Source organism: Pollachius pollachius (genome assembly GCF_949987615.1).
Source record: "Pollachius pollachius genome assembly, chromosome: 20".
NCBI lineage: Eukaryota > Metazoa > Chordata > Actinopteri > Gadiformes > Gadidae > Pollachius > Pollachius pollachius.
In genome coordinates, this window is record NC_136953.1 from 11,400,041 (window position 1) to 11,410,832 (window position 10,792).

Consider the following 10,792-nt stretch of genomic DNA (forward strand, 5'->3'; position numbering starts at 1 on the left):
ACCTGTGGTTTAAACTAGAATAACAGCATACGAGGTTTTTAACAGCAAGGAATAAGCTAATTGGAAGTAATACGAGATTGTTAGAATATTCATAGTAGGTCAGCAAATCAAAGGATTAGGTTGAACGTTCCTGTGTCTGTTCTGATGTCTCCTCTGCTGGAGAATTTCTCATGATACAAAATTTGGTGAATTATATTAACTTTAAATCATCACTCTCACCCAACTGGTTCCTCCACTAAGAGACCTCAACTAAGACCTCCACTAAGACCTCCACTAAGACCCCCACTAAGACCTCCACTAAGACCTCCACTAAGACCTCCACTAAGACCTCCACTAAGACCTCCACTAAGAGACCTCCACTAAGACCTCCACTAAGACCTCCACTAAGAGACTTCTACTAGAAGCCCTTCACTATAAGACAACAAACAAACACAAACACACACCAATACACAAGCAGACACCCAATAATCAAACCAAACACACTAATACACACACACAGACGTTTGTATTTTTATTTTTTATTTTCCAAAACACATCTTACATTGAGGATAGAACAACAAATCCAGAAAAAGGATCAATAACAAGATTGGCACAGGGCTTTCCACAGCCATGTGATTGGCTAATGGGCTCTCCAACCAGGAAGTGCAGAGGATTGGTCTAGATCCATAAAGGTGTGTCTTACTAAGGACAGTTCAAGTTCACAAGGTCACACATCTGTGTTTGTGTGTGTGTGCGTGTGCATTTGTGTGTGTGTGTCTGTGGGTGCGGGGGGGTGGGGGGGTGTCGGTGTGTGTGTGTGTGTGTGTGTGTGTGTGTGTGTGTGTGGGTGTGCGTGCGTGTGTGTGTGTGTGTGCGTGTGTGTGTGTGTGTGTGTGGGTGGGTGGGTGGGTGGGTGGGTGGGTGTGTGTGTGTGTGTGAGTGGGGGTGTGGGTGGTTGTGTTCTACTGGTCGCTGACTCTCAGTTTGAAGGAAACTCGGCCGGCAAACTTGTCTCTCTCTGCTCCCTGGGCAATGGTGTTGGAGACTACCACACACTCCACCGCCACATCCTGGTTCATCGTCAGGTTCATGAACTTCACTGCCACCAAGGGCTGTGTGTAGTTCACCTACAAAGACACACACACAGATGAGATCCTTTAGTTTAGTTTAGTTTTACTTGTGCAAATAGACAAGATTAAAGTGGCAAAAAGATGAACATACACATACATAAATGCACGGGTGGGACAAAAGAAACCCCTGAGGGCTTATAAAGGATGCACACCTAAAATTAAAATACAATAAGGTAAGGTAAAGAAATAAAGTAAAATAAAAAATAAAAAAAATTCTTAAAGGGGTGGAGAACATTATTTATTGATGTGAAACCCCAGGTCATCACAGAGGGATGTATTCACCTAACCTACGGAATATTATTCCAGGAAATGTCAAACTGTATATAAATATAATATATCAAATTCATCTTAGAGAGTAGACCCAACCAAACCCAATGTTTGTGTTTGTGTGTGTATGTGTGTGTGTGTGTGTGTGTATGTGTGTGTGTGTGTGTGTGTGTGTGTGTGTGTGTGTGTGTGTGTGCGTGCGTGCGTGCGTGCGTGCATGCGTATGTGTGTGTATTTTGGCTCTCTTTCCATAGTAGGTGGTATCACATCAGGTGTGTGTATGTATGTGTGTGTGTGAGTGTGAGTGTGAGTGTGTGTGTGTGTGTGTGTTTGTATGTGCATGTGCGTGCGTGCGTGTTTGTAGTGAGTGTTTGAGTGTGTGTGTTTACCTGGGCTCTTTTGCCATAGTAGGGATAGTACATCAAGTTGAAAGCTGCATTGGAAGGAAAGTATGCAAGCTGTCCGAGATTTACATCTTCTTTCTGAAACAACAAATGATATATTTATATACACAGTATTCATATATACACACACCTAAACTACTCCTACTAAAAATACTAATAAATCGCCTCTATCTCTTGTTTCTGAAGTGCATAGGTAAATCGGATGATAAGTTTGTCAGCTATGGTGCCTGACTGATGCTGATCGTGTTCCAGGCAATAGTCGGACCCATATATTTGTCTTGTAAGACCATCTGTGTTTTCAGGAGCAAAACAAACCATTTGTGCTAACCATTTATTTCAAAACACAATTTCCCCACAACAGCATTTGTATCAACCTCCTTATAATTGAATGCTTGGGGATGGAATTGGTATTTGCGGTAGAATCCATGAACCGTACATCTGGCTAACACAAACAACATCTGTGCTACCAGACAGCTAAATGTTCTGTGTTCCATGGCTCAGCAGTCTTTTCTAAGATCTGTATTTCACCTTTCCTTACCCATCCTCTTCTCCCACTTTGACGGGGTTAGATGTTACGAAGCTATGAAGGGGTTAGATGATAGGAACACATGAAGGGGTTAGCTGTTAGGTGATATGAAGACATGAACTGTTTAGAAGATATGAACACATACAGGGGTTAGAAGGTATAAAGATATGAAGGGGGTTAGGTGCAATGAAACATCTAGGGGTTAGATGATAAGAACACATCAAAGGGTCAGATGATGTGAACACATAAAGGAACTAGAAGATATAAACACATGAAGAGGTTTGAAGATAGTCACAAATGAAGGGGTTTGATGTTATGAACACATGAATGGATAAGAATATATATATTGGTCAACCTTTGAAGCACAGGTAACGTAGGGAGACAGGCCCTCCTTCCCTGGTAACATTCCAATCACCTAGGAAACCGATGGACAGACAGTCAGACGGGCGGAAACAAAACGAATTTGGTTAACAAAACCTCACAAAAAAATGATGGTAAGAGGGTTAGGGTTAGAGAGTTCGAGGCTAAGGGTTAGAGGGTTAGGGTTAGGGTTAGAGGGTTAAGGGGTTGTTAAGGGGTTTTACCCGGTTGATTTTGATGAGGACACAGGGCTGACCACTCTGGTAACCATAGGAACGATCTTGGAGCCCGGAACATTCCTCCAGCACAGTGCGATTAAACTGACAGGAGCGCTTCGGATGGTTCCTGACCTAGAAAGACAGACGGATTAGAGAGACAGACAGGTTAGCCCTGGAGACCATGTTTACATCATTTCTAACGGTTTGGCCCCTCCTTTGACATGTGGATTTGTGTTTACGCGCTCATTAAATTCTACTAAAACCTCAAGAACATTCTCTTTATGTGGCTGTACCATACCATTTTGCTGCACTGCATTTGGGTCATCAGCTTCTCTGTAAAATCCAAACACACAATATCTGACCGCTTATCGGTGGAGCCATGATTAGTGGTCGGATATAGTGTGTGGCTGTTGTGTGTAGCATGGTATTGCATGTCATCTGTGTTATATTTTGTTAATCTCTGTGTTCAGTCTTGTTTTTTATTGTACTTTCGCCCTTTGTCTGTTTAGACCTGCCGAGGGACTAGAGATGCAAATGGGGTTAAATCTATTGGTACGCTGCATCAAATGTTGACATGTCTATTTTAAACTGTACGTGGTCCCTTCTGAATAGAATCCATTTTAAAAAAAAGGGACAGGTTAGAGAGACAGACAGGTTAGATCCAGAGAAAGAGACGACTTGGAGAGAAAGGTCGGTTAGAGCTACACAAACTGCCTGGTTTGAGGTACAGAGAGTGAGACATAGAGAGACAGGTCGTTAGAGCTACACAAACCGCCTGGTTTGAGGTACAGAGAGTGAGACATAGAGAGACAGGTCGGTTAGAGCTACACAAACCGCCTGGTTGGAGATACAGAGAGTGAGACATAGAGAGACAGGTCGGTTAGAGCTACACAAACTGCCTGGTTGGAGATACAGAGAGTGAGACATAGAGAGACAGGTCTGTTAGAGCTACGTAAACCGCCTGGTTGGAGATACAGAGAGTGAGACATAGAGAGACAGGAGATTGGAGGGCACGTTAGACAGGTTACCCACAAGAGAGACAGATAAGAACTAGAGATACAGACAGGTTAGTGAGACAGACAGGTTGGACCCAGACAGACAGATGGGTTAGAGAGTCAGACCGGTTAGACGCTAGCGAAAGAGACAGGTTAGATCTTAAGAGAAAGACAGGTTAGTCCTAGAGAGACCGACAGGTTAAAGCAAGAAAGAGATAGGTCAGACCCAAAGAGAGAGACAGGTTAGTCCTAGAGAGAGACAGGATAGATCTAAAGAGAAGGGCAGATTAGACCTAAAGAGAGAGAGGGAGGATCTAGAGAGAGACAAAGGTTAGATCTAGAGAAAGACAGGTTAGCTCTAGTGATAGAGACAGGTAAGCCACAGTGAGACAGACTGACCTCCGCACTGTCCTCTTGAATGAAGAACTGGTCGGGCACACAATCATCGTTGGTCTGAGCCTGATAGTTGTCGTTGTACGCTGGGAGAGAGAGCATCAGAGAGACAGTCAGACAGAGAGAGAGAATTGCGATGCAAGCTCCCTGAGGGTTACACCTGACCTCACTGACGACTTCAACACAATTTACCCTGGCCATCCTCTGCTTGATTGTCTCAAAACCTTATGTGGGCATCAGAGACGGAACTTCTCTGATTAGATCTTATCTCATAGATTGAACCCATTTGTTCTTTGTGAAGAATCTGAATCAAAAGACTGCAACCTAAGCTTTGGTCTCCATCAAGGGTGGGTCCTTGGTCCACTGACCTTTGCAATCTCCATTCTCCGGTCAAGGTGATATTATTTGCAGCTATGGAATTAGCTTTCACTGTTATGTGGACAAAACTCAAAACAACGTTCCTATTGCATCGAAATGACCTCCCCCAGACCCAATAGGTTGTTTCTTGACTGACTGCAATTAAAGGATGGATGTCCCACAACTATTTGAAGCTCAACACAGGGAAAATAGAGCGGATAATCACCAGCCTGAAGAAACAACGGAGACAATTTGTAAATGTCACGAAATCTCCCAAAATGATTGCGTAACAGTATCGCCAGAACTGCGTTTTTCCATCTTAGAAACTTTGCTAAAATCCAACCAAATTTAGCTGACACTCATCCACTCGTTTATATATCGTCTACACTAGTTATTGTTATGTGCTGTTCTCTGGTTTACTGAACGCCAGCTAGAACCCCTCAGCTAGATTCCTAACCTGAACCAGAAAAAATGTGGTCAAATTACTCCTCTTCTCTCCCCCCTCCCCTGGTTCCCAATGCATGCCAAGTTTGCTTTAACTTGCCAGCCCTGCTGTCGATTGGCACTGGAGTTACGGTTCACTCCATGTTCTCCATGCCACCAGCTTGTTCAACAGACAGATGGTGTGTTCGCCTCGTATATGCGGCCTATCGGCGTTGTATCTTCCCATGAGCACTTCTTTAGCAGAACTAGGCTCTGTGAAGGTATATATGTGTGTGTGTGTGTGTGTGTGTGTGTGTGTGTGTGTGTGTGTGTGTGTGTGTCTCTTACGTTCCAGGAAGGAGTCGAGGCTCTGGGCGTGTACGTCCCACGTCTCGGTGTTCTCAGGAGAGAAGCGAAGTTCAAGCAGCTCTCCTCGAGGACGAATCATTAACCCTGTCGACCCAAACCACCAATCAGCAACCAATCAGAAACCAGTCATCAACCAATTATCAACTGTCGGTGTGAGGATGTGTGGGTGTGTGGGTGTTTGTATGTGTGTTTGTGTGTTGATGATTGTCTGTGTGTGTCTGTGTGTGTGTGTGTGTGTGTGTGTGTGTGTGTGTGTACCTGGGGTCACGAGGCGGTCCTGGTTTGTGGGTGTGAAGTCGTCGAGTGTCAGCAGCATGACGTACATGGTGAACACAAACATCCCAGCCAGGAAGAGGTAAAACACGAGGTAGAAGGAGAGAATCAGCCCTATAGAGACAGACAGAAAGAGATAGTGGTCAAACACCAGGGAGAAGGACAGAATCAGCCCTATAGAGACACACAGATAGAGATAGAGGTCAAACACCAGGGAGAAGGACAGAATCAGCCCTATAGAGACACACAGATAGAGATAGAGGTCAAACACCAGGGAGAAGGACAGAATCAGCCCTATAGAGACACACAGATAGAGATAAAACACTGGCCCTATAGAGACACACAGATAGAGATAGAACACCAGACCTATAGAGACACACAGAGAGAGATAGAACACCAGACCTATAGAGACACACAGAGAGAGATAGAACACCAGGTGTCATGGAAAAATTTCACTATTTTGATTATGTTTCATCTCATTGTTGTAGTAGAGGTTTCTACTTTGATGAAGGTAAGACTCAGAGGATGAATGTAGTGAAACTATTTATTACAGAAAGCATGCAATCCGTTATGTATTGGTTCAAGAAGCAACTCTGGAACGAAGGGAATCCTAACGTATATATCGGTGAGGATTGCGTGTTAAAGATGTCCCGCCTTTGGGGTCTGATTTATCTCTGAGCGTTCATCCTCCTCAGAGCGGCAGTAGCTCAGCAGGCAGAGCAGGGTTGGCTGGTAGCCGCAAGCTTGCTAGTTCGATCCCCGGCTCCTCCTGAGTGTCAAGGTGTCCCTGAGCAAGGCACCTTACCCTAACTGCTTCCGACGAGCTGGCTGTTGCAATTCATGGTTGACTCCGCCGTCGGTGTGTGAATGTGTGCATGAATGGGTGAAAGTCAGGCAATATTGTAAAGTGCTTTGGATAAAAGGGCTATATAAATGCATTCCATCCTTTCGTGTTGCCTTGACCACTTGATGTATGAGCAGAAACTAGTCAGAGCTAGTCAGAACTGGTGTTGGCTCTAATGCTGTGTCAGGTGCTGTACTCTAACCTGCTTTACTCAGAACGGTACCTGAGAAATTAGATGTGATTGTGGCGAAGTATTAGGTTAGCGTTAATTTATGGTTCACAGTTAGCAGTTGTTAAAGGTTAGGGTTATTGTTTTGAACATTGAATTAGAGTGCATTCAACTATTTTCTCTCTCTCTCTCTCTCTCTCTCTCTCTCTCTCTTTATGTGGACCGCCCACTTTTAACCTACATTCTGTCTGGGAGGGGGAGGGGGAAGTCTGCAATTTATACACACACAATTACACTCAAGCTTGTATTTTCAAGTGGGCAATCCCACTTTTGTCAATATGGGCGAGAGAGAGAGAGCGAGAGAGAGAGAGAGAGAGAGAGATAATACGAGAGAGAGCGATAAAGAAAGACAAAGAGAGATGAGGGGAGCAATGGGGAGAGAAAGATAAATTAAGAGATATATAGAGAGAGCAAAATCAAGGGAGAGAGAGATTCGAGAGAAAGAGAGGGATGGAGATAGAGTACATGATAAACAGAGATAGATGAGAGAGAGAGTAAAAGAGAGAGATATATGGAGAAGAAAAGAGTGGAATAGAGAGAGAGACATGGAGAAAGAGAGAGTAAGAGAGAGAGACACAGAGAGATAGAAAAAGTATAGGAGAGAAAGAGTAAGAGAGAGGGAGAGAAAGAGAGGGCGAGAGAGAGAGAGCGTAAGAGAGGGAGAGATCCAGAAAGATGGAGAGAAAGAGAGAGGGAGTACCAGATGTAGACAGATTATAGTCCAATCAAACTCTTCCCTAATCCAGATTAACACAAGCACGCACACACACTCTCACGCACATAACCCAAATGAAAAAATAGGTAGTAATGTGTGTGTATGTGTGTGTGGCTGTTTGTGCTTGTGCTTGCGTGTATGTATGTGTGTATATGTGTGTGTGTGTGTGTGTGTGTGTGTGTGTGTGTGTGTGTGTGTGTGCGTGCGTGCGTGTGTGGGTGTGTGCTTGCGTGCTTGTGTGTGTCTATCCTTAAGAGCTAGTCCAAAATCCAGGCCACAGCAACAGAGGAATTGTGGGTAATATGACGTCGCCGTGTAGCTTATGTAAGCCTGATTCACATGCAGTCCTTCAGCACACGCTACGCATCGAAGATTGTATGATGGTGAAGAGCCAGACACACAGCCCATTCACCATGACGGACAAACAGAGACCCTCACTCACATCACTTAGGACACAAAGTCCCATTCAGCCAGCTAGACAGTCAGAACACATCCGGTTGAAACAGTCAAAACACAGTCAACAGAGACAGAACACTTGATACAGAAACACATTTCTTTACAGCCTTGTGAACAAGTAGCCGGACATGGCCGGACTGATTTCGCAAAGGTGTTTGGTCTTGAATCTCTCAGTTAATTTTCTATTTCTAAGGGACATTATCATCGCAAGCAAGCCAGCAAGCCACAAGACCTTAGACCAATCAGCGCGAGGAAACGCGTGAAACGTCAGCTGCAGCTATTTTGGTTGTTTATAAAAAAATAATGCCTCAACGGTGCTGTCAAAGGGCGCTGGCGTGGACAGTCATCGCATCAACCACCCCCATGTTAGATACAAAGTGGTGATTGGTACGACCCGAGGCCAGACGTTTACAACCTGACGTAGCAGATGGTTGGCTACACAGAACCATCTGGGCAGGCATCCTCTGAGTCTGTTTGGATGGGGCCCGGCACGTTCGAGAAATACTTGGCAGGTGGTTGGCTGAACCATCTGTCAATCACGTAGCACGTAGATCACGCGGTTCCTCATAGGAAGCTGATTGGTCCGAACCACTGGTGGTTCGGACGCATCAACTTGTAGCCTGGCAAGATTGGGATCTCACGATACCAGCTGCCTTGCAAGGTTAAATGGACCACCAGGCTACTTGTGGTCCATACTGGTATCACAGGCATCTATACTGGTAGCCTAGTGGACCATAATGGTAGCCCAGTGGTCCATACTGGTACTCTAGGCATCTATATTGGCAGCCTAGTGGTCCATAATGGGAGCCGAGTGGTCTATACTGGTAGTCCAGTGGTCCATACTGGTAGCCTAGTGGTCCATAATAGGAGCCTAGTGGAACATACTGGTATTCCACTGGTCCATACTGGTAGTCCAGTGCTGTATCCTTCCATCTTTCCATCCTTCCATTCTTCTACGTAATTGTAGATTGTGTCATCTTTTAAGATGTTAAACTGAGATGATGCCGTGGTCAATAACGATCCCATGGAACTGGTTGTAAGATTAGGGTTGCTAGGACCGGTTCCCTGGCAAAATACCCGTCATGGCTCCTGTACCAACATGGCCACCTACTCGTCCCCTGGTCTCTAATTGGAATGCGTGTTCGGGCACGTAATGGCTGCCCTGCATCACCAAGCTGGTTGCTACACACTGGTAGTGTGTTGGTACGTAAGTAAATAGATGTAAATGAACATAAATAAGGTCAGTAGATGTAGATATAGAGACATAAGGTCAATAGATGTAGATATAGAGACATAAGGTCAATAGAGGGAAATACAGATACATAAGGTCAATAGATACAGATACATAAGGTCAATAGAGGGAGATACAGATTCATAAGGTCAATATATACAGATTCATAAGGTCAATAAAGGGAGATACAGATAAATAAGGTCAATAGAAAGAGATACATAAGGTCAATAGACGGAGAAAGAGAAACATAAGGTCAATAGATGGAGATACAGATTCATAAGGTCAATAGATACAGATACATAAGGTCAATAGAGGGAGATACAGATTCATAATAGAGATTCATGATAGATGTGAATCTCTATTATGTTATTATAGATTCATAACAGATTCATAATAGATGTAAATACAGACACATAAGGTCAATATATAGAGATACATAAGGTCAATAGATGGAGATACAGACACAAAAGGTCAATAGATGGAGATACAGATACATAAGGTCAATAGATATATATTTATATAAGGTCATTAGACATAGATATTGATACATAAGGTCAATAGATGGAGAAACATAAGGTTAATAGATGGAGATAAGTTCAATATATGTAAATACAGATAAATAAGGTAAATAGATGGAGATCAGGTCAATATATGTAAATACAGATAAATAAGGTAAACAGATGGAGATACAGGTAAAGAAGCTAATGCAGAATCTGACACATTAGGTAGGTAACTGGACCTCACCCCAGCTTTTGGCGGTCCTGCCAAGGAACTCATTGGTCCTGGGGTTCCAGAAGTAGTCCCATCCACCAGCGTCCTTCTGCTGCTCGTCCTTGCCTGACATGGCAGAGCTGGTCTTCAGGATCCACTAGATCGATAGCTCACAGCCAGTGGCAAGTGGTTCAATATCAATAAGCTGGAGAACTAACAGCCAGGAGAAAACGATTTGGAGGAAGTAATGTTGGCAAATAAGAGTGAAGAAAGAGATAGAGAAAGAGAGAGAGGGAGAAGAGAGAGGAAAAGAGGGTGAGAGTAAGAGAGAGTGAGAGGCTGAGAGAGAGTGAGAGCCTGTGAGGAGGCTGTAAGTATGTCATCCCCCCCCCACCCAACACACACTAGCCTACCCCACCCCCCGCCCACCCCCAACCACTACCACGTGACCTCCATCAGACTATGAAATACATCCACTAACCCCAACCCTTAATCCCAAATGTCCTGTGTGGAGGTCTGTGTTTGAGTGGATATTGGTGTCTCTGGTGATGCATCTATTTGTATCTCAATAATAATATTGATGCATCTATATTTAATATAAATATTGATGTTACTATATTTATATTTATATTGATGTATCTATGCATGAATCTTCACGGGATCTATATATATTATTGATGTATCTATATTTAACGTAAATATCGATGTAACTTTATATATATTAATATTGATGCATCTATATATGAATATCCATGGTATCTCTTTTTATATTGATATTGATGTATCTATACATGCTATTAATATTAATGGTATCATAATAATATTGATGTATCCCTATATTATATTGTTTTTGATGGTATAATATTTGTATCACTGAGCTTAATATATTAATGGTATCTATATATTATTATT

At 43.4% G+C, this 10,792-nt stretch overlaps 1 protein-coding gene across 1 annotated transcript; it reads right to left on the minus strand.

The window, feature by feature from the left end:
• Positions 1 to 941: 941 nt before the first annotated feature.
• atp1b2a (ATPase Na+/K+ transporting subunit beta 2a) lies at positions 942 to 10,013 on the minus strand (the record flags this gene model as incomplete). Its single annotated transcript, XM_079757806.1, has 8 exons — positions 942 to 1,106; positions 1,766 to 1,858; positions 2,662 to 2,721; positions 2,891 to 3,016; positions 4,279 to 4,358; positions 5,401 to 5,505; positions 5,680 to 5,808; positions 9,914 to 10,013. The coding sequence occupies 8 exons, from the start codon at positions 10,011 to 10,013 to the stop codon at positions 942 to 944; spliced, it is 858 nt and encodes a 285-aa protein (XP_079613932.1).
• Between the last annotated feature and the right edge of the window lie 779 nt (positions 10,014 to 10,792).